Source organism: Tenrec ecaudatus, chromosome 10 (genome assembly GCF_050624435.1).
Source record: "Tenrec ecaudatus isolate mTenEca1 chromosome 10, mTenEca1.hap1, whole genome shotgun sequence".
In the NCBI taxonomy this organism is placed as follows: Eukaryota; Metazoa; Chordata; class Mammalia; order Afrosoricida; family Tenrecidae; genus Tenrec; species Tenrec ecaudatus.
In genome coordinates, this window is record NC_134539.1 from 31,933,189 (window position 1) to 31,960,728 (window position 27,540).

The following is a 27,540-nucleotide window of genomic DNA, read 5'->3' on the forward strand; positions in this document are numbered from 1 at the left end:
GTGACCTTTAATGAGAACCCCCCTCCCACCCCTGTATATACACCTATAAAAAATTCAAATACAGCAAGTTACCATTGAGTCAATCGGACTAGAGGGGACTGACAGGGCATTAAATACTGCGGGGTAGGCATAGGGGCTAGGGGAGGGTCGTACAAAACAGGGACCAAGGAGGAGGTGATTGGAAAGTGTGGGCGCTGGGGGGAGGGGCATGGCTGGGTCCCCCAGCGTCAGGAGCTTATAATCTGATGGTGGCAACAGAGACCCTGCGACAGACAGGAGGCTGGGGCGGGGAGAACTGTGGGTGTGAGGGGCTCCCCTCGGGCCTCCCAAGGGCTCTGGGAGTCGCTGGCGTTGGAGGGTCCAGCCCAAGGGGACAGGGTGAGTGTGGGAAGGGGGTCTTTGGTGGGTGGGTTAGCTGCATGGCCCTCCTCCCCCTAAAGGAGAGAAGAGGGCCGGAGTGGTATGGCGGGGCTGGGGACGGCAGGCCCAGGCTGCCGGGGGTGGGGGGGGTCTCTACAAATTGTGTCTGAGGAGAATGCAAAAGGCGCTCCTGCCGTGTGCGAACTAGAAGCCGGCTCTTCTTCGGGCTCGCTCGGCTTCCCCTCCTCTGCGTGGGCTCCGCTCTGTCACTCCACACAGGGGCTGGGCTCTGCGGAGACAGGCCAGGGGTGGTGAGCGATGGGGGTGGGGTGTGTCCCTCCAGCACCCCTCTGCCACAAAGGCTTACCCAACTCACCAGATCAGATTGCTCGCAGCAGCGGCAACGGCAGCCAGGACCAGTGTTACAGGTACACTGACCAAGAGGGGTGCTGAGGGCCCCCCGCCGCTGCCCAGGTCACTGGGGTCACAGATCTTCGTGGTAGGAGGGGGCGCCAGTGAGCTGGTGGTGCTGGTCGTGGTCTCTGGGGAGCAGGGGGGAGACTCAGGGTAGAGCTGGGGCTGGGGTCCTCCCCTCTTGAGGTCCCCAGGCTCTTCCTTCCTGCTCAGCCCAGCCCTGTGCCCGCCCCCGTCACACAGCCCCTGCCTGCCCAGGCTCTCAGAGTGCATGCTACTCCTTGCCAGGACATCCGACAGACAGCAGCAGAAGGGACTGCAGCTGGACAGACAGAGGGATAGGCCAGGCGGGGGTGGGACCAGTGGGTAGCCTGGGGCAGGGGGATGGTGGGCTCACCTGGGGCCTGAGCCTCCGTAGTGAGGTGTCTGGGCTCCTCGGTCCAGGGAGTGGCGTGGGCAGCCACGCTCCAGTCACTCCACGTCCCGATCTCGTTGTCTTTGGCTGCCACCTGGATGATGTACTCCTTTCCAGCGTAGGCATCCGTGATGGTGTGCGTCGTGCCGTCAGACAGCTCCACCTGCAGCCAGGCCCGGGGGCCAAGAGGACAAGGGTGGGGGGGGGGGTTAGGGGAGAGGCTCCTGCTGAGGAGGAAGAGAGTGGAGGCCTTTCCGGGTAGAGGAGGACTTTTCTGGGGGAGGGGATGGTGCGAATATTCCCTACTCCTGGGGGTCGGGGCGGAGTAAAGACACCAATGCTCAGTATCTACGAAAACATGGGGTCCCAGCTCCCCACCAGCCTGACTGCTAGCCTCAGTCCCAGCCTGGGGTGACAGGAGCAGGGTGAGAGGAAAGGGTGTCATGCTGACACCTTGCCCCAACCAAGAAGCAGTTTCGCGAGGAGGGGACAGGGTCGTCTGTCAGTATCAGAGGGGTGACCAGGTTACTCCCAAGTCCTCATCAGGAAATGGTGTTAGAGGCACGATTTCTCTCAGGGGGTTGCAGGGAGCACTACCCTCATGGGAAGCGCCAATCAGGCTTCAGCCCACCCGATGGTTTTCCTGGGGTCCAGCTTCAAGCCAGGGCTCCCGGGTGCTCACAGCACCCACCAGCCTGACCAGAGTGGGCCCACCTTCTCAGGAAGGCCTCAGTGCGCCTGAGGTAGAAATGCGGGTTGGGGGCCAGCAGGACAGCTGCTCCACCTCCCACCCCTCCCACCCTGGCCCACCCGTCCTGTTGGTCTCCCCCCACCCCTCCCCGCCAGCCTGCCTGTCCGGCGCCCCGCCCAGGCCCAGGCTGGGCTCTGGTTCACCTCAGCGGCACCCTCAGCCTCATTAAGCGCCTCGTAAACAGGGGCAGCCAGTGGGGGTGGAGAAGGGGCTGCTCTGGGCCCTGTCTGGCTTTAGGACTTTTTTGGCCCTTGTTCTAATCTCTCCTCCCACCCCCCCACCCCCACCCCCAGAAAAGTGGGGTCTGGGCTACCTGACCATCCGGGCTGGGAGCACACGTGTGCATGCATCTGTGTCTGTGTTCTGAAGGATGCAGTGTGGGCCCAAGCCCTGCCTCTAAAGTCCACTAAGCCTGCCGCCTGGTTTAGTGGAGGAGGCTCCGGTGGAGGTCAGGGTGAGAGGCACGGTCATTGGGGGCCAAGTTCTGGCCTCAGCAAGACCACTTCCAGCCCTGGTGGGCTCCAAAGATCCTTCTCTCCTGGGCCTGGGCCCCCAGCTCCACCTGGGGTCCTGGGAGCCCCAATGTCTCACAAAGACGCTCAAGCATCAGAGGCCCAGCTTCTCCTCTGGCTCCTCTGCCCTCTGGCCAGGACTTGCCGGGCCCCCCAACCCCCCGCCCTGTCCCCAGACCTCCACCATCTGTACCTTCTCCAAGGAGCAAGGCTTGGGGAGCAGATGGACTCGTCACCTCAATAGTGGGTTCTTGGTGGCCCATTCCTCTAGGGACAAGGCTCTCCTGGCAGCCACCTCTAGGCCTGGGCCCTTCTTGCTAGGTTGCCACGAACCCCTTAATGCACAGCCTTACGGGAACGGCCGGCTCCTTCATCGGCAGGGACTCTGCAGACTGCCGTCCACCTCCAGGTCCCCCGCCCTGTCTGCTGCAGCAGGGAACCCATGCCGGGTCCCAGGACACCCTTCTCCCTCATCTGCACCAGACGCCCCAGTGCCTATTCTTGGATGGTTCCTGGCCTGCTCACTGATCTCCTCCAGAAGCCCAAGTGGCGTTTTCTCTGCTCCCCTAGCTGCACCAGCTTCCAACCTCTACACCTGCTTCTCCCTGAGGCCGACAGCAATGGGAGTGGCTTCCCTTCAGAGAACGACTAAAACTCAGAGGACCCACCCACCTTGTCTACCCTCTTGCCCAGGGGACATGGGCAGGGTGGGGTCATGCCAGGGCCGTGCATGCTCTCGACACAGAGCCACACACCCCTCTGACCATGGGTGGGGTCATCTGCCCAAGGTGCTTGGGCCGGCGCACCATCTTGGCACGTTAGTCACACACATGTGTGTGCACGGTCCCTGCTGGGGGCCACGTGTGTGTATGCATGCGTGCGTGTTCCCGTGTGTGCGGTGGGCGGCGTGCCAGGTCCACTGCAAGGCGTGTGCGCCGCGACGCGCGGGGCTGCTGCCTGTAGCTCGTTAGCGGGGGAGGGGGCTTGTGAAACTAGACCCTGGTTATTAGCGATGCATTAGGCGCGGGCAGCTGGCCAGGTGGGCGGGACTCCGGACTCTGTCGGGGAACATGTGAGCGGGTGAGCAGCCTTTGTGGGGGCCAGGCCCAAAACCCCCGGACAGACGTCCAGGAATCGAATTACGGGCTTTAAAGGCCAGATGGGAGAAGGGCATGAGGAGATGGGCTGGAGCCCCGATGGGGGGGGGGGGCATATATGGAGCCTTCTAGGTAGCCCCCTGGAGTATTCCCCCAGTTCCTATCCCGGCCACAGACCCCATGGCCACATGGAGTTCTCGGTGGGAGAGCTCGAGTTAGCCCAAACCCTGTCTGCCAGCCCGCTGGAGCTACCTACCAAGGCTCCATCTGCGCCCCAGATCAGCCCACCCCCTTGCCCGTGGCTTGCTTCTCTGCCTAGGTCACCTCCATCCCTGTTAGCCTAGAGCAGATCCCGAAGCCCGGCCTGACTCTGGAACCCTGATGTTTGCTGGGACCTGATCCACACCGGAGTCCAGGCTTAACCCACTGCCTGCCCCAGCCCCCTTGAGCACAGCTGTCAGTCTTTGGGGACTGGGACTGTCCCACTCTGGGGTCCAGCATAGGCCTGGCATCTAGAAAGTGGGATGGCTGGTCAGGGCCAGCGGGGAGAAGGAAGGAAAGGGTAACAGTGCCCACCCTGCCACCTCTCTGCTGTTTACATAACCCTAGCATGCACGCCCCACACACCTGCTCCCACTGCATGGACAGGGGCCACTGGGGACCCTTAAGGACTCCGAGTCGGGGCATCTCCCTTGTCTCCGTCCATCCACCTCTGGGCTCCCTCCCAGAAAGCCCAACCTCTGCCCCTTGACCCTCAGGCCTACACTGGAGATCTTTACTCAGGAGCTAGACACCCCCAGGCCTCTGGGAGGCTCCGACTCCGGCACCCTGGAGCTGGGCAGGGGGCACTCACATGCTGCCACTGGTCCAGGATGAGGGGTCGGTAGCGCAGAAAGAACTTAAGAGGGAAGGACTCGGGGTTGGGCCAGGTTGAGGGCGTCTGCCACGTCACTTCCAGCCGGCGAGGGTTGCTGGGCACCGGGCGGGCCACCACGTTTTCCGGAGGGTCCGGCTTCACTGTTCAGGAGACACAGCTTCATTACCACGGGTACCTCCTCCATGCACAGCCCTGCCTCATCAACCCCCGCATCAGATCCACCTTCTCAGGTCACCAGTCACTGTCGTCGGCAGGGCCATCCCCTCTTCTCTGCAGTCAGTCCCGGAGGCTGCCACGGAAGCCCATCTCCTTACCCCTGCCTCTGGCTTCCCAGCCACCACCCCTGCTGTCACTGTGGTCGTCCCACCACCCCAGTCTCGTCCTCCTGGTGACTTGCGAGCTTCCCGATAACTAAACTTACAGGACACCTCCATCGTCACCTGGACCGCCCACCCTACTTCATGAGAGGCCGGTTTGTCACCTCAACCTTTTCAGTCCCCAACTGACACCCGCCCCCCACCTCCCCTTGGAAGAGCCTGGGGTTGAGGCTGCTCTTGTGGTCCAAAGCGAAGACATGCCACAGGCACGCAGCTCTGTGCTGGAGGCATGCTGGGGGTCTGATGGCACATCTGAGGATTCCGCTCATGAAGGAGTCTGGCTGGGGGTCCAGCCATGGGCGGGAAGGACAGGGACAAGGCAGGGAGAATACAGTCCGGCGGGGACAGGGACAGGCAGAGGGCCTGGCTGGGATGGGGTGGGGGGAGGGAGGTATCTGTCCCAGTCCTGTCTCCTGTTCCGACACCTCATTCATCACAGGCCGTAAGGAAGCCATTAGTTGGGGGGGGGCGGGGGGAGGGAGGGAGGCTGCAGCTGCACAAGGGCCTGGCCCGCCTGCCCTCCTCCCCCTCTTGCACGTTCGGGGGAGCCAAAGGGGCTGCGGGAAGAGCTATTGGAGATGCCCCCGGGGCCCCCACAGGTAAGGCCGCTCACGCTCGTTCCCAGGGGCACACCCGCCACATGTGCGTGTGCACACACATCGATGCATCCCGGCAGCTCCGTGTGCACACGAGGCATGCGTCCCTGGCACGCTCCCACCCGGGTCTGCCCCATGGGTGCCCACACACCGATGGTGAACTCATCAAAGGTGATGGCGGTGGCATTGTGGCCCAGGGCGTTGCTGACGCTGACGGAGACCTTGTACTTGACGGTGGAGAACAGGTGCATATAGCGGATGTGGCAGCGGTTCTTGACGGCAGCGTCCTTCTCACAGACCATCATTTTGGAGCCGTGCCTGCGGAGAGGCGGGGCCCGGCAGCATAAGCAACAGCAAGGGTCAGGTGGGGCAGAGGTGAGGGGGAGGTCAGGCCATGGCTAGACTGGGCTGAGGGCATGGTGAGGCGGGGGGTGTCAGAGGTCGGGTTGGGAGCGGGTCACAGGTGCAGCTACTCACAGCACGGTGACATTGAAGGTGTTGGGGATGTACGTGGGGGTGGGCAGATGCCAGCTGCAGTAGAAGCCCTTGGGGTAAGTGTTGGAACGGCAGCTGAGCACAGGCTCCCTCGGCGGCACTGGGGGCGAGGATGACAGTCAGGGCACTCCTGGAGCCCCCGTTCCCTGCACTCCTGTGGGGACAGGTGGGCCCCAGAGCCCCAGTTCTCCCCACCCCCTGAGCCCATCGGTGATGCCAGAGGTGTGGGGGGGGGGGTGCGCTGTCAGCGAGGGTCTGAGGCTTCCCAGGCCACAGAGAGCCAGATGTTTAATTAAAGAAAAACAAGGACTGTGCAGAGAGGGAGCCCCCCCTGCCCCCCGCACCTGCTCAGTGGAGGCAGGAACTTGGGGGAGCAGGGGGCTGCGGGCCTCAGCTCATCAATCATAGGGTGGACATGCCGTCTGGAGGGCTCCAGGCCCACAGCTCCGGCCACTCTGTGTCCACAACAGGAATACGGGACGGGGGCCAAGGACCGGCCCTCTGGTGACCGAGATGACCGGGTGCACATCCTGAAGTCTCCCAAGCCTCCCTCGGTGGGGTGGCAGGGCCCCTCATCAGAGGCCAGTGGGCTACGCAGGCACACCAGGGCGTTGTGTGGCCGGGTCCACTTCAGAGAGCAGCTACGGGTGCAGATGCGTGTCTGGGCAGTCCTGGAAAGCCTGACCCCCAGTGACCAGATGTGTGTGGCTACCCGTATAGGAATTGACCCAACGGCAATGCATCCGGGTTCTGGGTTCCACTCGGGCGGGTGTGAATCTGGGCCTGGCTGGACTGTGCGCACACACATGCGCCTGTGGAGAGGATGCTGCTGTCCCTTGGTGTGCCCCAGTCCCAGGCCCAGCTTCTCTTCACAGCTGCCGTGCCTCTGCAATAGGGAGGCCCATCGAGAGGGGGGAACCTGCCTGGGTTCACACAGCAAGCCCGAGCTGGGACTAAACCCCACAGCCCACTTGGGAAGTCCTGCCTGCTGTCCTCCCACACAGATTTTGCTGCCGTGAGCACTTAGCCCAGCTGTCCCATCCTCAGGCACTGGGCAAGGCGTGAGGACAGCCGGCTCAGGTTCCTGGAAGGAGGCAGCGCCTGTGATCTGACCCAGGCAAGGAATGTCCGTCCACGGCTCCAGGGACACTGACCCCTCCCTCCTGGGCCGCCCCACCCCCTGCCTGACAGGTGGACAGGAAATGGGAGGGGGCGGCTCAATAATCCAGCGAGTGAATGTCTATGCTGTGGGGTGGCCATGGCGACGTGGGGGGACCGTGGGCTCCATCCGTTGCCGCCTTTGTGCCTATCCCTGTGACGTGTGTGTGTGTGATGGCGTGTACATACATGGCTGCTGCGTGTGAGGGGTCTGGGGAGGAGCCCCCAGGCTGAGATCTGGCATGGCAGCAGAAGGGAGGAGAGGACAAGTGGGCATCAGGCCAGCGTGGGTGGAGCAGGTAAAATGGGCAATGCGGTGGGCACTGCCCCTGAGGCCTGCAGGGCAGAGCTGGAGCCAGCGGAGCCCAGCAGGCACAACCTGTGCTCTGACCACTGCTGTTTCCCTCTCCTGGGAAGTCCATCTTGTGTGGGTCCCGTGTTCACACGGGGGGGGGGGGGGGGGGCTCGTGTCCCTTCTCTATCTGCACCAGGGTGGCGTGGGGGGCGGCCAAGGACACAGGAAGTACCTTGTGGGGGCCTGTGGGCCAGGCCAGAATTGGCAGCTGCCCCAGGAGGAAAGGACATTCTGAGGTCGAGAAGCCTCTACTCCACCCCCCTTCCCACTACCCCCCCTCAACCCCCAACTTCAAAGGAGAAGGGCCCTGGGGGGCGGGGCCGGCAGGGACTGAAGCCTGCAGAGTCAGCACCCTGCCACCTTGGGCTCTTTGGAGGGCAGAGCGGGCCACAACACTGGGCTCATGGGCTCCCCCCCAGCCCGCCTCCCACTGACCAGCCTCCTCCTCTTCCCTGGGACTGTCCTCCCACCTCAGAGCAACCTCCCCTCAAACCAGTTCTCCTCCGGGACTGGGCAGTGCATGGGGGTCTGGGTGGGCTTTGTCTGTCATCTGGCCACTCCTGCCTGGCCCTGGGCCCTGAACAGCGAAGGGCTTGGGTTTCCTGACAGGGACCAGGTTTCTCAGAGGGGAAAGGAGGATAGAAAAACAAAGACTAGGAAGAAAAGGAGGGACTTGTTGCAGCTGGCGCCCAGCTGAGGGGCCGGGTGGGCGGAGTGGGGGTGCTGTGGGACCCAGCGTGAGGTCGTGGGGCAGGGTGCGAGTGGGAAGCGGTGTAAGGAGGCTCTGCTGTGTGGTGCTCCTCCGAGCGAGGCTGCCTGGGAGCCACTGGACGGCAGCGGCGAGCCCTCACGTGTGGCTCAGACTGGGCAGTCACGTCGCCTGGTGTGAGGCTGTGTGTGACTGCAGGGCTGCTTCCGCCTGTGACTTGGGTGTGGCTGTTTGATTTCGGGCCCGCTGGTGTGTGTGCAGCTGTAAGGCGGGCGAAGTGCTCTGGAAGAGTCCGTGTGACGTTGCGTGTGAGATACGTGACAGCGACGACACACACACGAGATAAGGGTGTGTATAACAAGCGTTCACCTGGGTAGTTTTTGGAGCTTTGGCTGTAGGAAGAGGTCCAGGGATCTATGTGTGCTCACCCATGTGAGCTGAACACCATGCATGCGCATGCTGAGAGGGCGCAAACGCTTGTTTGCACGTACCCACACTTGGGGTGTACAGGGTTGCCCCTGGATTCGGGGCCATCTCAAGCTGCCCCTTGAGGGGGCTCCTGAGATGTCCCAAGGGCCGTGTCAGCCTGGGGCAAGATGCCCCTGGGCCCCATGCAGGGCTCTGCGTGTGTGCGTGTACATGCGTGCGTGGGCCACTACCCCCCCACCCGGGCCCCGGGTTTGTTTGTTTTCCTCCTAATTGGCTTGTTTTTCCATGTCCAGCCCACCAAACCGCATGTTTTTCCTCTCCTCTCGCCAGCCCGCCTGGGCTGGAGCCCCCGGCACGCATGAGGGCTGCCCGCGGGCCCAGAGAGGAGGGGCAGGCTGCCCATAGCCCTGGCCAGCTCTGAGCAGGCCCCGTCCACATCCCTCCTGCCCTGCACTCACGACCCATGGCTGGTCCCAACGTTATCTAATGATATCACTCAAAGCACCCGAACTGCCGAACTCCAAATGCCCCTTTCTTACTTCGTCTCCCCCAGAATCGTGCTCTTCAAACACAGCCCTTCTCGCCACTCTTTCTTTCCCTGGGCTGGGGCGGGGGGTCACCTAGCCCAGGGGTCTGGGGTTTCCCTTCCTGCCCATCAAGCAACCATTACTGAAAGCTGAAAAAGGAACTGCCCACGTGACCTTTGACTCGCTGTCGCTTGACATCAGAATGGCACTGAAGGAGCAGTGTTTCCGGAACCAGAGGCTGCTGCTGCTGCAGTTCAAAGGGACCTTGGAATCCTGTTACCTAACCTGGGCGGGTGGGGGTGGGGCGCTCCTTTCAGAATCCTGGGTAAGCAGCGGGTCCTTGGAGTTTGTGGGCAGGCCAGGGACCAGCCTGGTGAAGGCTTTCAAACAGAATCCCTGTCACTGGTTTCTCTTGGAAATAGAGATGTGGCCGTCGGGTATGTTTAGGATACACATTGCTTTTGTGTGTGTCTGAATGAGCATCGGATGGGAGTAACTCTGTCCTGTTTCTGAGTGCTGGCGAGGAGGACACTTTGATACTGCGTGTGGCCATCCCCAGTCTCTTGTTACTAATGTAAAATGACGAGATGACCATGATTCATATCTCCTCTCCCTCTGCCCGGTCGTTAGAAGGAAACAAGGCCGTGAGAGTTAAGTATCTAATATTGATGCTCCAGCCCATGCTGGCCAGCCCTCCTCTGACAGACGGCCCCCGGGGGAGCAGCGAGCTCCATGTTGGAAAGGTCTGAGCTCTCTCGTCACACAAGGCAACCATGGGCATGTCCCGTGAGTGCGGACGCGCCTCCAAGCCTCACCCCGCTCCTAGTGGCCTTCTAGAGATCAAGTCAATTCATCGAGAACAGGGGCCTGAGGTCACCAAGACCTGCCCATCTGCTTCGAGCCTTGTCCATCCAGATGACGGGAGCCCAAACTCAGAAGGCAAGGCTGTAGGCGATTGGTTCCAAGCTGGCCTCCCCGTTCTGTGTAGGGCTCAAGGCTAAGCCTAGTCTCAAGTTCAGATCGTCAAGAAACAGGCGTCCTCAAACTATGGCCCACAGGCCACATGCGGCCCACTGAGGACATTTATCCGGCCTGCCGGATGTTTTTGCCCCATTTTGTTTTTTACTTCAAAATAAAATATGTGCAGTGTGCATAGGAATTTGTTCAGTTTTTTTTTAAATTTAAAACTATAGTCTGGCCCTCCAATGGGTCTGAGGGACAGTGAACTGGCCCCCTGTTTTAAAAGTTTGGGGATCCCTGGTCAAGAAGGACACCATTGGTCAGCCCCACTATGAGACATGACGCCCCTCACTGACCCAGAGCCCTAAAGGGGACAACACCAGAGACACAGTGTGGGAATTGCACCTGATCTGATCCCGCCTCACCGAGGCAAAACAATAAGGAGGTACAACAGAACAGCAAGGGAATGAAGCTGGCGAGGTCTCCAGTGAATGCTGAAGGCGGACTTTGGGTTCAGGGCGTGGTGCCCCAACAGACTGGACTGGAAAACACTCCTAAAGGCTAACAAACAATCCTTGAACTGACTACAAGCTTTTTTTTCTTGATATGTTTTGTTTTTTTGTCATTGGTTTTTTGTTGTTGTTTTGTTGTATATTGTTGCTTGGTTTTGCTCTGTCTTGTTTTTGTGCATGTTATTATCTCCACAGGTCTATCTAAATAAGATAGGCTGGATGAACAATCTGGAGGAGAAAACAATGGGACCGAGAGTTCCAGGAGGACATGGGAAAGGGAAAGGTGGAGGGAAAGGTAGTGGTGTTAACAAACCCAGGGACAAGGGAACAACAAGTGACCCAAATCGCTGGTGAGGAGGGTGTGGGAGGCCTGGTAAGGCGTGATCAAGGGTAATGTAACCAAGAGGAATTGCTGAAACTCTGGTGGGGACTGAGCATGATAGTGGCACAAGAGGAAAGTCAAAGGAAATAGAGGGGGAGGCAAAGGGCATTTATAGAGGTCTAGATAAAGACATGTATATATGCAAATATATTTATATATGAGTATGGGGAAATAAATCTATGTGCATATATTTATACGTTTAGTATTAAGGTAGCAGAAGAACATTGAGCCTCCACTCAGGTACTCCCTCAATGCAGAATACTTTCTTCTATTAAATTGGCATTTATGATGTTCACCTTCCCGACACAACCGCTAAAGACAAAGCGGGTGAATAAGCAAATGTGGCGAAGAAAGCTGATGGTGCCCGGCTATCAAAAGATATAACGTCTGAGGTCTTACAGGCTTAAAGGTAAACATGCGTCCATCTAGCTCAGAAGCAAAAAAGCCCACGTGGAGGAAGCACACCAGCCTGTGCAATCACGAGTTGCTGAAGGGATCAGTTATCAGGCATCAAAGAACAAAAAAATCTTACCATAGTGAATGAGGAGGGGAGTGCGGAGTGGAGACCCAAAGTCTATTTGTAGGCCACTGGACACCCCCTTATAGAAGGGTCTCAGGGAGGAGATGAGCCAATCAGGGTGCGATATGTAGCAACCATGAAAAATATAACTTTCCTCTAATTCCTAAATGCTTCCACCCTCCCACGCCCCACTATCATGATCCCAATTCTACCTTCCAAATCTGGCTAGACCAGAGGATGTATTCTGGTACAGATAGGAACTGGAAACACAGGGAATCCAGGGCGGATGATCCCTTCAGGACCAGTGGTGTGAGTGGCGATATTGGGAGGGTAGAGGGAGGGTGGGTTGGAAAGGGGAACCGATTACAAGGATCTATATGTGACCTCCTCCCTGGGGGATGGACAACAGAAAAGTGGGTGAAGGGAGACATCAGACAGGGCAAGATATGACAAAATAATAATTTATAAATTATCAAGGGTTCATGAGGGAGCGGGGAGAGGGGAGGGAGGGGAAAAACGGGGACCTGATGCCAGGGGCTTAAAAGGAGAGCAAATGTTTTTAGAACAATGAGGGCAATGAATGTACAAGTGTGCTTTACACAATTGATGTATGGATGGATTGCGATAAGAGTTGTATGAGCCCCTAATAAAACTTTTTTTTTTGAAGGACACCCTTAGGCTGGTGGTGCATTTCTCAAGCTGGCCAACAGGGGTCGTTCCACCCTTGGGCTGAGGGGTTCCATGAAGGATGCCATCTCCAGTTTCCACATGGAGAAGACCAGAAGGTAACTTCACCTCTCCCCACCCCCCACCTCCAGCCCTACGGGGGGGGGGGGGGGGCAACCCAGTGGTTCTGTGATGGGCCCTGAGCAACCACCAGTCTCCATACCAGTCACCAGGAAGGTAAGGGCCTGCACTGAGGCACCCCTGAGTCGCCCAAAGAAACCACCAGGGCAATAGAGTCACTGCCATTCCTTGGTTCACAAGGAAAAGTGGAAGAAGCAGGATGCTGTTTCCAAGGTGTCCACCGGGATGGTGGGGGCCTCTGGCAGAGATCCAGGTGTGTGCCCAGATGCTGGGGTGCACCTCTGCAGGGACTCCTGCACCAGGCCGACTCCTCCAAACCTTCCCAGTCACACCAACCCTATCTTCCCTCAGCTTCTCTGCTTCCCTGCTCTACCTGGCCACCACTGGTGGCTTGTTGCTCGGCACCCACCCCTGCGGTCAGGGTCTGCAGTGCTCAGTTCTAGGATCTCTTCCCTCCCTCCCCCAAAATCTCCCTGTGGGCTGTCTCACCCACTCCCATCACCTGGATGCTGACGACCCCCACATCTCCATAACCAGCACAGCATTCTCTCCCTTGAGCCACAGGTGTGAGATCCACCAACTCCGAGTTGACCCCTAAGGACCCTCACCCAACATATCGTGGCAGGTGTTGGTCATGTGCAGGTGCCTGGCCCCACCACTTTCCAATACCAGCCTCTGCAGTTCTTTACTGAAGGAAGAGCTTTTGTTGGGCACCAATGCCCACTGTACCAGCGGGGCATTGAGCCAAAAGCTGGGGATGTAGAGTACCCCCACTCCCACCCCAGGTGAATCTGCCAGCCAGGACAGGCAGGAGTTAGTGGATCAGCAGCCCACCCCTCACGCCTCAGGTAGGATTACTCAAAGGTGGCTTAAGCTCCTGCCCAGAGGTAAGGGTCCTGATGACTCATTCTTTACTGGCTGTTTTAACCTTCTCCATCTGTATCACTTTTCACTTCCCTTATGATGGTTCCCTCACCTGCCAAATAAACTGTTTGCAGACAGGTCCTCATTTCAGGATCTGCTTCCAGGGAAGCCCACGATGACGCTGCCCAAGCAGAACACACCATCTCCTCCTCCTCATGGACCCTTCTACGTCATTTCTGCCCAAGTGACTGGGACCTACAGCTGTCTTGGCACCTCCCTCTCTGTCCTCCTGACTTCCCACCTCCAATCCATCACCAATCCCTGGAGATACAAGCACCCTCTCTGGATTTCTCTAGCTCTGGGGCCTGACCCCAGATACTCCTGGATCCCTGGATCCCAGAAACAGTCTCCTTCCTGGGCTTCCTGCCCTGGCTTGGTCCCCAGTTGTTACTGCCTCGCTTTACTGCACCAAGAGGAATCCTCTAAGAACACGACCCTGACACTGCCCCCCACCCCCAGCTTCCAGGATCGTGAGTCACCCGTGCCCTCTCCTTGGTCTCCTTCCCCTCATTAGACTGAGGCCTGGTGTTGCCTGCAGCGCCCTGCCAGAAGTGGCCTTTCTAATGCACCTTCTATCCTCCAGGCCTCGGTGTTTTCCTCATTTTAGGGGCCTCCTAGGGCGCTCTTCTCTAGACTAGCAGGGCCCATGGCCCACTTCTTTCCCGAAGGCCATTGTGGCCAAGCCCTTGAAAGCACACTGGGAGGCCCCTCCAGCTCAGAGCTGTGATCCCAAGGTACCCCAGATGGACCCTTCTCTGGCCACCGCGTCACAGGGAGAGGGACCTCAAAGACCTCTGGGATGGGCATGGGCTACGTCTGCAAAATGCTCACAGATCTGGGTTCAGTGGGAAGGATGCGGCCTAGAGGTCAGAATGGCAGGTTAGAACAGGCAAAGAACAGGGCGCTACAGGTACCTACAGGTACCTCCCCATCCTGATTCCTACCTGTGTGAAGAGGTATGGTCTGGGCTGGGACCTGAGCCCCACTAACAACCCCCTTGAGTGAGGCAAGACAGCAGGTAAGAGGTCAAGGGCAACACTCACATCCCACATGCAGCAGGACCTGGTGACGAAGATGCCAGGAGTCGCGGTGGAAGCAGGCGTAGAGGCCGCTGTGGGCCAGTTCCAGGCCGTGGATGGTGAGCTGGGAGCCGTTGAGCAGGTCGGGGGCCAGGTCTGTCCCATTCACCCGCCACGTCACCGCTGCGTCCCAGCTGGCTGTTCCGCATGGCAGCGTCACGTCTGAGCCCAGGCGCTCATACTGCACGTGGGGCACCTCTGTGGAGGGCGGGCAGGGGCATGGGACCCAAGTCACAGACCACAGCACCGCCCAGCTCCTCCAGGGGAGCGTGTGTGCGCCAGGGCGTGCGAACGAGGAGACTCCGCGGAGGGCGCACAGCTGTGACGGTGCAAGGGTGCAGGCACATGGAGGTCCCCAGGTGGGTGTGCGCCTGAGTGCACGTGTCTGCACGCTAGCACGCACGTGCTAATCTTGGCCAATCTTGGTGTGGTTATGCCAAGGCTTGGAAGTGGTCGCTTCTCAGGGAAAACCCTTTCCCCTCCATTCCCTTTGTGCTTTAAACGGTTTTCCTGACCCCATGACCTGAATCTCTGGCCACTGATCTCCACTGTCCAATGAGGCTGGAGCTGAGGGACCCTGCCGCTGGACTCCTGTCTTTGTCCCCTGCCTTCTCGCCCTCATCCTTGCCTCCTCTTGTCCTGTCCCTCCCCACCTCTCTTCCAGCCTTGGGCTCTCGTCTGCTTCAATGCACGCTGGTGAACACACACACACACACACACACACTCCCACCTGTAGCCCCCGAGAGCCCTCTCCCTAAAGACCATCCACAAGGCAAGGAGGAGTGGGCAAAACCCGAGGGAACTCTGGGCAGCTGTCAGCCTTGCGAGGCAGGGACTGCATGGGGCGAGTGGGGGTGCTGGGGCTGAGTGAGCACACCAGCCCTTCCTTTCCAGCCCCATGAGGGGTCTTGTCAGAGCCAAAAGCAGCCCCTAGTCCTGGCCATGGCAACCCAGGCATGATGGACCGGCCCCCCGGGAGACTGGAGATGGAAGAGGGGGATGGGGGAGCACCTGTCAAGAGAGCCAGCACTAGGTGGGGGAGGCAGAGGGACCAGGAAGTCAGAGGGCAGATCCACAGGCAGGGGCCGGGCCCAGAGACAGAATCCTAGGTCCCCACTCCGCCTCCCACTCCCCACATCCTGCTCCCAGAGCTGTGCAAAGGACAGATGCCGCTCCCCTGGTTGTGGCCAGAGGCCAGAGGGAGCTGTAGTGGGAGGAGGAGGGGGAGGGGAGTGATGGGGGGGGGGCGCGGCTGCGGGATCCCTCGTTAACACTCCCTCACATCTCCCTCCAGAGAGCCACCCCGCTGAGGTGGGGGGTTTTCAGAGGCAATTCCTGTTAACGAGCCAATTAAGTTGGGCCAGTGGCCTCTTAATTAGACTTGTTAACACCACCAGGGCGGCAGGGGGTGGGGAATCCCCCCCATCAGGCCAGCTGCCCTCCCCCCCCTCACCACAATCCCCCTCCCCAGTCCTGCTTTGCTGTGTGCTGAACATCTGTCCCAGTTGCTGCCTCTGTCGCCCTCCCTGTGCTAGGCCTCTCTGGGTCTCAGGGTCGCTCTCCAGATTGCCTGTCTCCGTCCGGCCCCTCTCCGAGCCTCTCCGTCCTCTTCCGAGGTGGCCAGGGAAGCAGGAAACCCAGCCAGGCCTGACCATCGTCCATGGGGCCTAGGACCAGCCGAGCTGAGGATGAACAGGGCGGAAGGGCGGTGGCTGGGGACTTTGGAGGCCACAGCTGTGAGCCTGGACCAGGGACTGACCGGGGGCCTCCCTTGACCAAAGTCCCACTGTCCGAGCCTCAGGCCATAGAGCTCCCCCCCCACCCCGCCACCAGCTCCAGCCACTGAGCCCCCCACTCGTCTCTCTTCCAAAAACCTGGAGCTTCCAGGAAGCATGCCAAACCCTCTCCCTGCACGCACCGCCCCCCTCCGCCCCCCACTTTGCATCCAGCTGCCTGAGGAGGAGGCTGAAAACTGACCGTTGGGGAGGGGGAGTGGCCACGAGGATCCCGAGGGCCACACATCAACACTGACCAACAACTCTGAGGGAGCCCTGAGCCAGGATGGGCCCTTTCATGCTGGAGGACAGGCCTGGCCACAGGAGGAGGACACAGTGACCCCACAGCCAGATGCCACCGCTGTGGCTGGTCCTTCCGAGCACACCTGAGCCGCCTCACCGAGCCCTCAGTGGGACAATTTGGGGCAAACACGTGCCAAGGCAGGGCAGGAGACAGCTATGGGGGCCACGCACGCTGTGACCATCACGCCGCTGCAACAACACGACACTGGCAGTCACACACCATGCCAAAGAAAGCAGGGACCGGATCCTTTGTCTCCAGACAGACAGCTCCACTCCAGCCCCATAGGTGCCCCTCCTGATGGGCTGTCCATTTCAGAAATTAAATCAAGCAGCAGGGGGAGTGGGGGGGGCGGGGATGGGGGACGCAGTTCTTGGCCCTGAAGCAGTGACAAATGCTCCCAAGGAGTCAGCTGTGAAAAGGTTGTTAGAAGCCAGGATGAGAGGCAGAGACAGGATGAGGTCATGGACGGGGAGCACACACAGGGACAGGGACGGAGCTGCCGGCTCCCTCACACCTGCGCACACAGGCTCACATGGGGACCACATGCCGGAAACAGTCCCCCCACCCGGGAGGGCGTCCTGAGCAACGCCACACAGCCACACAGGCAGGAAGGTCACCCACCAAGGACGGCCACCCGAAAGGTGACCATCACACAGGGACACTGTCCCGGGATCACAGGCATGCACAAGAGGGGCACTGTCACCTACAGGCCTTGTTCTATGTGGGGACAATTTCACACCCAGAGAGACAGCTGAAGAAGAACGCAAGGGACAGAGACAGAGATGGGATCACGCGTGGGGCGCAGCCTCAGACACACAGACATTTGCCCTACAAAAGCCACACGTGTCATTCATGGAGCCCGGCCCACAAGGACACAACCACATGGTTTCTCACCCACACAAGCACACACAGCCTGGTGCACAAGGGCGGATGTGTCACACGGTCACATGAGGCCCCGCCTCTGCACATGAGCCTTCCCCTCTGCTGAGGGCAGAGGCCAGGCCAATGGCAGGGACCACTGCCAGGTCCTAGGCAGGTGTGGTTAGCAGTTATCACAGGGGCCTAGGACAGGCAGACTGAGGTCAGGGTGGGAGGGGTGGAGGGGGAGGCTGGCCAGTAGTCCCTCAGGGGCAGAGGCCAGCCAGCATATCCTGGGCCCGAGACCTCCTCTGCCTCGTGGTCTGTCATGGTGGGGGGACAGGGGTCAGGGTGTGTACAGGAGGAAGTTCTCCTTGGAACCTTGCTCGAGGAGAATTTCAACCATTTCTCATGGGTCATGGGAAGTCCTGCTTCAAATGCCAGTCGGGTGGAGTGGGGGTCAAGAGGGTGCCTGGGTCCTCTGAGGGGGTGCAGCTCCTTGCCCTGGGGGCTATGGAGAGGACTCAGCCCTCGCTAAACAAATGGGGGTGGGGTGGGGAGGCTGCTGGACGGACAGCCAGCCCTGAGCAACTCCCTGCTCACCACCCCCTCACCTGCCCCGCACTAGCCCATCCCGCCAGCAGCCACCCAGTCTGCTGATTCCTAGCTTGCTCCCAGTCCCCTGCCCTTCCTCTAACATGGAGTTGAGGTCAGAGAGGGGCCAGTGAGAGGGGCCAGTGTCTCATCCACGGTCTCCTCAGCGCCTCTCACTGCACCCCAACAAATGTGCTCCCCAAAGGCACACTGCACATTCGTCCTCCTTTCTGCCTGCAGCCTGTACCCACCCAAGCCAGAGACCCCGTCAGCATGCGGGGTGTGACAGTGGGGGGGACCGTGCTTGTGAGGCACACAGCAGAGGGTCACCCTGCACGGATGCCGGTGGTCATGTGACCCCACGTCCCCCTGGGTGCTCATGTGCGGGCTCACACCCCGGGTGAGGGGGGTCGTCGGGATTCACTCACCCTGTGGACTGTGTCTCTGCGTGTAGACGACTGCAGCTGCAGCAGCGAGCACAGCACAGCAGGCCCACGGGACAGGAGCGGCCATCTGTTGGGAGAAGAGGGCAGGGGAGGAGCAACATCAGTCCTGAAAAGCCCCTACACCCTCCTGGTCTAAGGCAAGCCTGGGAAATCCCAGCCCCAGGGCCAGGGCACCTTGGCCCCCCAACGCCCTTCTTAATGGGGCTCCGGATCCTCTTTCAAGCAATAGAAAGCAACATTGCTGGCATCTGTAGGCCAAGGTTTGCTAAGATGGGAGAAGGGAACCTGCAGTGGTTTGCTGTTCCATCAGGCCGCTGGCTGCAGGATGTAGTCGGCCGCGGATGAGTTACAGAAAAGTGGTAATGCCAGGGCCGTTTTTATAAAACAAACAAGCAAACAAACCCCACAACCTTTCCTGGTGAGGCTGGCTAATTAGCTATAAACATCACACACTGGAAGAGTGTGTCCGAACTGAATTGAAGGACTGCACTTCTCCAAGTTACCTTGAATGGAGAGACCCCTGCCCGGAACCTGGGTGCCAAGAGCCCTTGGCTCTCCTCCCACTCCCTTGCTTCTGGACTCAGGGGAAACTCAAGCAGCACATACCAGGGCAGTGGGGCATGGTGGCCCAGCGCATACATGGCTTGTACTGTACTGTCCACCAACGGTCAAGAGAGGAGAGGCTGTGCACCTATGAGTCATCTCAAGGGACACTAGCGCAACCTTCCCCTTGGCCCCAAGACCAGCCATGGTCACCAGCAGCTCACTGGTTCACAGGGCCCACCCGGCCATGTCCCCAGAAGACCCAGTGGACCTCACTTGTCCTTCCCTGGGTAGGCCCATAAGTCCCCCACACACATGGGCTCATGCCCGAGGGCAGGGCAATAGCTGTTTCCGGCAGAGAAGATCCCAGTTGTGAGCCCCTGCCTCACCCCTGCCCCAGTCGGGAGAGAGAGGAGCTGTCAACCAGAGGGATCAGGCCAGGCACTCTCAGAGACATGGGCACACAGAAGAGACACTGGGAGACACACTCCCCCACACGGCAACATAGAGCCCCAAAGAAACCACCCCACCCCAGCTGGGGCCTGTCACGGAGGCATGGAGAGAGCTGCTGAGAAACAACCCTCCCCACCCCCCCGAGAAACAGGTAGACACAGCCAGGTGCACCGCCACCTCTGGAGAAACAGCTCAAGGACAGCCGCGGGGAAGATCTGCCTGATGCTACCTGCCACACCACCCGAGAAGGCAGGACGCACAGCCGGAGAAACCACCAGTGCCATGGCCAGAGATGCAGGGACCTGGTCGGAAAACACCGCCAGAGAAACTGTCAGACACACAAGCAGAGAAAGACCAGAGGAACCGCTAGACACAAACAGGCATACACCCAGAAAAACAGCTCGAGCACTAGCCAGACACCCAGCCAGATGCTCGGCCGTCAGGAAGGAGCCATCCTGAGAGCGCTGCCAGCCACACCATCAGCCGCACGGCCAGAGAAGCTGTCAGGGACACAGCCAGAGACACTGTCAGAGACACTGCCGGAGAAACTGCCAGACAGGGTGTGAGAAAACAGCCAGAGAAACTGACAGAGACCCGCTGCCAGACACGTCCAGAGACACTGCCAGAAGAACAGCTAGAGACACTGCAGACCTCGCATAGCAGCGGGGAGAGAAATGGGGGTGTCGGGGTAGAGAGCAGGGAGGGTCTGCTGGACCTCGAGGGCTGGGATGGCGGGTAGAGCGAGCTCCTACATGCCCAGGGCCTACACCTGGTGGGTCCCTCCTCTGACTTGAGTTTCCCCCAGGCCCCAGCTGCAGGTGCTCCGGTTTCCCCCTCCTGGCCCTGTTCCTCTCTCAAAGGACCCCTCTGGCCCTGCCTAAGCCCCCTCAGTGGCTCCTGGGACTTAGCCATCCTGTGGTCCGGTTCCTCCCGGCTCCAGCCGCTCGCTCAGGTAAACCAGGCCTTGGGTTTCAGAGGTTATCAGGACTCAGGCCATAGTCACACAGCCAGCAAGCAGGGTGGGGGTGGGGACCCAGGATGGTCAGAATGCAGAGAAGCTGAAGGTCTAGCTCACCCTGAATCTTGACCCCTGCCGGTGGCCCCCCAGCCCTCCCCCACCATCCCTGCCATCTGTCCATCCCGGGCCCACTGCCCATCACATGGGGGCGCAGCCTGGGCCTGCCGAGCAGAGTGGCCAGTGAAGTGGCCTGAGGTTAGGTCATGGGCTGGGAGAAGAGGGAAGCGGGCTCTAGTGCCCTGCTGGTCTTGGACAGGTGGGAGAGGTGAGGGCACAGCCAGGCATGCACGGGGGCACAGGCACTGAGGCACACACAGAGCGCAGCAGGCACATACTCAGGCCCCCGCAGGGGGAGGGGTGGCTTCTTCATCAAAGTCGCCTCCATCAGCCCGATGAGTTACTGTAAGGGCCGGGCCCTGGGCCAACGGGCTGCAGCCTGGGAGACAAGCACTGCTGAGCTCTGCGGAGGGTGGGGGATGGGGTACCACACAGACACTGCAGGGTTGGGGGCGCCCAGTGAAGGGAGAGATCCCCCTGGGCAGAGGGTGCCCGGAGAGCCAGGGGAAGGGGAGAGGGACAAGTGAGGACCTGGAGGAGGGGACACAGATCAGAGATAAGGAGAAGTGGGAAAAGGCGACAAGACAGGCGGAGGGAGACCAGTGAGGCTGGACAACAAGAGACGGCCCAGGAGAATGAGGGAGCCCCTGTGAGGGTCTCTGTGCCCACCCTAGAGCCCACCCAGTTTCTCTGACATGAGGGCAGTGTGCATGCCAGGGCCATCCTGGGGGCATGAGGCTTCTCCCTGGAGATTCAGGAGGCTCAGAGCCCAACGGGCAGGGCTGGACTCAGACCCCATCCCATCCCTTCTCCCGCTGGCAGGTCCCAGAAAGCTTTGGGTCAGTTTCTCTTTCCTTTCTCCTCTAAGTCCCAGCTGATCCCCATTCCCCAGGTGGGGTGACTGAGGCCAGAGGCATCCAGGCCACACCACTGCCCTGCCCTAGCTCACCTCAGGCCACCGATCCCAGGCCAAAAAGCATTCTTCCCCGGAATTTTCCAACTCCACGCCCCTGGTTCTGGAATGCAAACCACTCTTCTCCTGTAGGCATCCAGGGAGCAGGCCAGTCTCTGCCCCCAGCCCAAAATGAAGCCGGATCAGAGGGGACCCCACTAGAAAGAGAGGAGCCCAGTGCCCAGGCATTTTTGACTCGCTTGCCAACACCATACCCTGACACTGAACCCCACAGTGCCACCCGCACTTACGCACACACACACAGAGTGACAAATTAAGAGACCAACCCCGAGGCCTCAACTCACTGCCCTTGTCCCACTGTGACACCAAGATACTATCACACAGTGATAACAGCACCGAGTCAAGATGACACTGCTCCACAGAGACGGTGCACGCGGGGATGCTGATGATCACCAGGGTGACGGATGATGAGGCGGTGAAGGGGAGTCACATAAAGTAACAGCCACAAGCAGGGCACCGACACCTGTAGTACTGGCACCGTCAAACAGTGATGGGCACTTCAGGATTAGAAAAAATAATGCAAGACTGGCAGTCACACAGAATGACATCCACTGTGGCATCAGTACACTGGCACAGGGACACCAGCAGAGTCAGACTCAGTCAGGCCAGTTCACGGTAATACTGACACCAGAGGCTGAGGGTCCCCAGCAGTGATACAGTGACAGGCTGTAGCTGAGAAACCTCAATTACCCACTTGTTGACTCTGGGTTAGAATGTAGGGCCTAACACTCCTCTTTCCAGCCCCATCCCAGCTGAGGTCACCACCTGGGGGAGGAGAGATATTAGCTTTGGGAAACCTCTACTTACCCCCTCACACACAGCTGCCTCCTCCCTGTCCTCCAGAGCCCCTGGCGCAGCGTGAGGGTGCTACAATTGTGTGTGTCGATCTGCAACAGGGTGTCCTGAGTTTGGCTTTAAGGTGCTGGCTGGTCTGGGTATCCTAAAGGTCAGGCAGGCTTAATCTAGCCTGGAAACCCAGTGAGCAGGTAGACCCCAGAGAGTGGCTTCAATGCAAAGTTACTACCACAAAGTTACTACCTTGAAGGTGTCTCCAAGGTGGGCAAACAGAGTTCCAAAGAAGTTCACGGGCCTAGTTGCCCCTGGACTCTGGGTCGGGTCAGGGACATTCCATCTGATGGGAGGGGCAAGATGCCCTCTCTATCTTGCTCCCAGTCCTCCCTTGGCAACCTCAGACCCCGGAATGCCATTGTGAGGGAGAAGGGACCTCTGTCCCAGGCTCTTGTCCCTCTCCCCTTCCCTCTCAGCAGTCCTGGGAACAGGGCAAGGGTGCAGGGCATGTCATAGACTGACGGTCTCATCTCAAAGGCCTGGGGGATGCTGAGGCCTCAGCCCTGCAAAGGATGTAGGTAGGAGTAAGGATGAGACACGGCCATGTGGAGGTGGAGAGAGAAGGACCGAGGGCAGTGCCGAGGACAAGTAGGCAGTGGACCCAGAGGGAGCCTGGGAGAGACCATCAGGGCGGGTAGGAAGCTCCAGGAGGGAAGGAGAGGCGAGGCCTGAGGCCCCAGATCCCACAGGCCTAGGCAGCCTGGACAGCGTGGGCGGTGGGGGCGGGGGCAGAGGCCTGAGCGGTCCAGAGACTGAGGGGGGCAGGCTGAGGAGGGAGGCCTGGACCCTGGCAGCTGGCCCAGCAGGCCCCCCACTGGGGAGGGGGCGGGCCCGGGTCAGGGGCCAGCTGGGCGGCTTGGCCAGCGAGCTCTTGCTCCCTGTGGTGTCTCTCCCTCCAATCTCTCATTGAGTCCCTTGTCTCTGCTCTGTTTCTCTCTGAACCCAGACCTGCCCTTGTCTCCGCTCTCAGTGCTCCAGCCCCACCACCCCAGCACCAAGGACCCAGAAGCCATGTCTGGGTTCAGAGGTCAATTCTCATCTCCTGGGCTACCACATCCCCACTGCACTGGGGCCACCGGAACTGAAAGTCCCTGTGCTCTGAGAGAAGGACCCTCCCCAAGCATAGGCCACTCCCACTCCCCTGGCCCCCCATTTCCCCTTCACAGGGGGCAGGATGAGCTGAGACCAGTGGAGGGAAGCCAGGAGGAAGGCAGGAGCATGGCCCCCAGCTCCAGAGGCTGGCTGAGGTTGTGGAAAAGGAGGTAGCTCCATATGAGTTGGAGGGCGGGGAGGGGCGGGGGTATCCGCACCTGCTGTTGTGACTTCCAAGCCGGAGATGGGGGCCTGGGGGTGTTAAGATTCCAATGGATTTTGGCAGAAGCCTGGACTTGGAGTTCTCAACACTGCCCCTCCTCGTACCTCCCCTCAGCTTCCCCCCATCACAGGGACCCCTGAGATCAGTGTGTGTGTGTGTGTGCCCTAGTACACGTGTAGGGGGGGGCAGTGTTATGGTATAGACCTGGGTCCTTGCATGATATGCCTGGCTGAGTAGATGTCCTGGGGGAAGTGTGGGTCCAATTCCCACGACCATGGGCGCACCTACACAGTCCCATGGGACCTGGCCTGCACTGCCTGTATCTATAAGCAGTCTTTCAAGGGCAGGGGACCTGGCCTCTTCCCCCAAGAGTTTCCTGACCCAGCCTTAACCACTCAAATGGAAGCAGGTAAGTTCATATCCTTGGGCACACAGGTTCAGGACAGCATCAGAGACTCTGAGGCACAAGTGACAAGTCCCTACCCCCACCCCAGAGTCCCTTCTGGCTTCCAAGAGATTTAGGAGGATGCTCCCACCAGAGAAAGGCCCGCCTGGCAGCCAGGTAACTTCAGGGAGGGACGCTGCTCCTCTGGGAGCCAGACTGCTGCAGCAGGTTAGACAGCTGGAAGGACTCCTTGCAAGGCGGAGGACAGACAGGGCGATCGAGTTGATACTTCCCTCAGCCGGGTGTGGGGGTGGAGGGGGGGATCTTGGGACAAAGAGGGGAGAAGAGGGAGTCTGCAGGGCCCTCCCTGGAGATGGAAGGATGGACAGACTGGTTTTCCACACTTTGACGCTGGGACAAAGACCTAGTTGCCTCTGCATCTCCCACTCTGCCTGCATCTGGCCCCTCTGCTGCTAGGGTGGGGGTACATCCTCAAATATATACACAGACACCATATGCATGCAAGTGCTCGCGCTCTCTCTCTCTCTCTTACACACACACACACACACACACACACACACACCAGGAGAGGGATGGTGCACGGAAGTCTTGTTCTCTAACAAAAGTAACTGATGATGTTCTTTCTGACAGCCTGGAGTGGGTGGAGTAAGCAGAAGCAGTTTTGAATCAAGGGCTTGACATGATGGATGTATGGATTGTGATAAGAGCTGTACGAGCCCCCAATAAAATGATATTTTAAAGTAGTTTATTATTATTATTATTGTAGTAAATCATTTTATTGGGGGTTCGCAGAACTCTTATCATAATCCACACATCCATGCATTGTGTCAAGCACATTTGTACATTTGTTGCCATCATCATTCTCAACACATGTTCTTTCTACTTGAGCCCTCAGTTTCAGTTCATTTTTTCCCTTAGTAGTAGTTTTGACTACCTTCGTGGTAGTACCCTGTCCTCCCTGCCTCCTAACACACACACACACACACGCACGCACGCACGCATGCACGCACACACGCACAGTGAACGCTCCTTCTGAGGAACCTTCTGGTTTGCTGGGCAAAAGCAGACCATCCTTCCTACCCCTGTTCACAGAAGGGAAGCAAGAGCAATGTGTTTCTGATGGATAAACCTAGGTGGGAGTACAAACGTGCACATTCACGCTACCAGCCCCCAGCAGTGCAGGGTCCCACAACACCCAGTGCTCACTTCACCCCAGACACAGCACACACACGGGCTCTCACTTAGCAGTGCTCCAGACACACATGGGCAGCCTCACCCTGACACTGGCATCCAGAGTCGACCATCACGGACAGCCACATGTCACAGCTTCCCACACGGGCATGGCTGCCACTGCCTCAAACGCACTGGTGTGCAGGCACACACGCATTACAGCCAGGGTGTCTCTCTCTCTCTCTCTCTCTCTCTCTCTCTCTCTCTCTCTCTCTCTCTCTCTCTCTCTCTCTCACACACACACACACACACACACACACACACACACTCCCTCACACACAAAACAGTCCTGGTCTCACATATGGATATCATCACACGTCCAGAACAGTCGATATTCCACACAAACACCATCATACACCTCCTAGAGAGGCAGTCTCCCCATCACCCTCACACACCCCACACCAGGTGCCCTTGGGGGGAATGGGGGCTAAAGCTCAGGGTGGCTCCAGGCAGGAAGAGAAGAGAAGGGGGAATTTTGCTGCTCCCTAAAAAGTGAGAAAATAGGGACTGGCTCCCTCGAGTCCCATTTTACCCCCTGCTACCACTCTCAAGGGAGTCAGAGAAGGAAGGGAGACCCAGGTCAAGAGGGAGGAGGGGGGGATGCCCTGGTGAGAAAGCTGTGCTAGGAGCATCAGAAGAAACCAGAAGACACCTCCTATACCCAGAAAACCAGCCCACTCCCAAGCTTCTACTCCAGGAGGCGGAGCAGCTGCAGCTCATAGACTAGCGACCTGCTGTGTGACCCCAGGCCTCTTTGAAACCTCTCTGTTCCCACAGCTACCTAAGGGACACTTCTGTGTCAGGTCAAGCTGGAGGAGGGGGTGGGGGGCAGGGGAAGGAAGTCAGGAGGGGAGGAGGCAGGACCTGGGCCTCACCCTGACCTGACCAAGCCCTGTCATCACTTGTCAGGCCCCGAGGGGTGGGTGCTGGCACGCAACAGCAGGCAGGGCTGGCCCGTAGAGATGATGCTCCCCTGACTAGCCACTAAGAACTAGAGCCTTAAAGTGTTCTTGGCCCCTGCAGCCCAGTCCACACCCCCTCAACACCGCCTGCCCGCCCTGCCACCGCTGGGCTCCCTGGAAGCGGTGCCACAGTCCAGGCAGAATGAAATCCAGGTGGGGCTGGCCAGGTCCCAACCAGGGAACAGCTGGCAGGGTTGCTGACATCTTTACCACTTGCCCCTCCACCATACCCTGATCTTACAGGGAGCCTGATAAGGCTGCAGGGAAGGAAGCCAGGCATGCCAGTCCCCTGGTGGCAGGGCACAGGGAAACCAGCAGGGCAGCCCAGAACACCAGGTGATGAGGACTTCTGGAAAAGGGGAAGGGGGGGGGAGAAAGAAAGCAGCAGCAGGGTCTGCAGAAATCAGGTGAGGCGGGTGAGGGGGCAGGAGGATGGCCTACTAATAACGCTCTCCCTGCATCCAAAAGGAGGTATGTCAGAGGGACCCTAGTTGGTCAGAAGGTGAGGACAACTGAAGCAAAGTGGGCAGTGCGCATCACATCAAGTGAAATCAGACAAGAGGCTACCAGAAACCCCCAAACCGGTCGCCCCAACTTTATTCCAGTCTCCCCCACACCCCGCTGTAATCCTAAAGGGAGCAGATTGTCACATCCTCCTGATGTCGCTGGTCACTAGTGAGACCTTTCAGTCCGGACCTGAGCGCTTGACCACGGCGCCACCAGGGCGCCTAAGAGGCCCACTAGATGTAAGAAACGAAAGATATCAGGAGCTCAACCTCCTCCCATCCAGATGTCACCCCCACTTCTTGTGCTTCTCTCCGCAGCCCCCTCCCACCCAGCTGGTGGTCCCCTCCCCCCACGCCGCCGCTGGACACCGCCCGAGCCCCCTCCCCTCCAAGAGGCCTGGTCAGAACGCAGCCAATGGGCCCTGGCCCCATCCTTGGGACCTCAGGAAGTCCCAGTCCCTCCCACCGGCTGCAGAAGCAGGGGGGGGGGCAGACGGTGGGGGGGGGAGAAAGAGAAGAGACAGCTTGGCAGGGGGAGCGCGCCGAGCAGCCGCGGGGGGCGGGGGCCGGGAAAGGAGCGGGAAGCGGCGAGGCGGGCTGGCGGGCGGGCGAGCGCGGGCGGGAGGGCTGGCGGGGGCGTCGCGGCGGCGCACGGGGACTAGGACCCCGACTCTGCGGCCGCGCGGCCACTGACCTGGGTCCCCGCGCAGGCGCCCGTCGGTGCCTCCGGCGCTCGCTCCGTGGGTCCGCCTGGCCACCCGCGGGCATCGGGCCCCCCAGGCTGGAGCGGCCCGGGGCCGGTTAGAAGCAGGCACTCCTAGAGTCTCGGGCAGCGAAGGGCCGGACCCGGCCGGGGAGCCGGGGAGCCGCGGGCCGAGCCGCGAGCGAGGCTGCGAGTGGGCCGGGAGGGGGGAAGGAAGGAGCGCGCCGCGAGCGGAGGGAGCGAGCGAGGGACGGCATGCAGTGAGGTCATCCTTTGAATCTAATTGTCTGAG

General features: G+C 59.6%; 1 protein-coding gene across 1 annotated transcript; it reads right to left on the reverse strand.

The window, feature by feature from the left end:
- Positions 1-27,420, reverse strand: CNTFR (ciliary neurotrophic factor receptor). Its single transcript, XM_075558956.1, has 9 exons — positions 27,240-27,420; positions 18,216-18,300; positions 14,221-14,454; positions 5,877-5,994; positions 5,551-5,717; positions 4,403-4,566; positions 1,172-1,352; positions 737-902; positions 1-649 (listed from the first exon to the last, which is right to left on the reverse strand). Coding segments are annotated over exons 2-9 (1,116 nt in total). The 5' UTR covers positions 27,240-27,420; the 3' UTR covers positions 1-648.
- Positions 27,421-27,540: the final 120 nt, after the last annotated feature.

Coding starts and splice junctions, on each gene's coding strand:
- CNTFR (XM_075558956.1), bottom strand. CDS start 18,300: ATGGCCGCTCCTGTCCCGTGGGCCTGCTGTGCTGTGCTCGCTGCTGCA. Junction 5,718..5,876: donor ACCTTCAATGTCACCGTGCT/GTGAGTAGCTGC, acceptor GCCTCTCCGCAG/GCACGGCTCCAAAATGATGG. Junction 903..1,171: donor TACGGAGGCTCAGGCCCCAG/GTGAGCCCACCA, acceptor CCTGCTCCCCAG/AGACCACGACCAGCACCACC.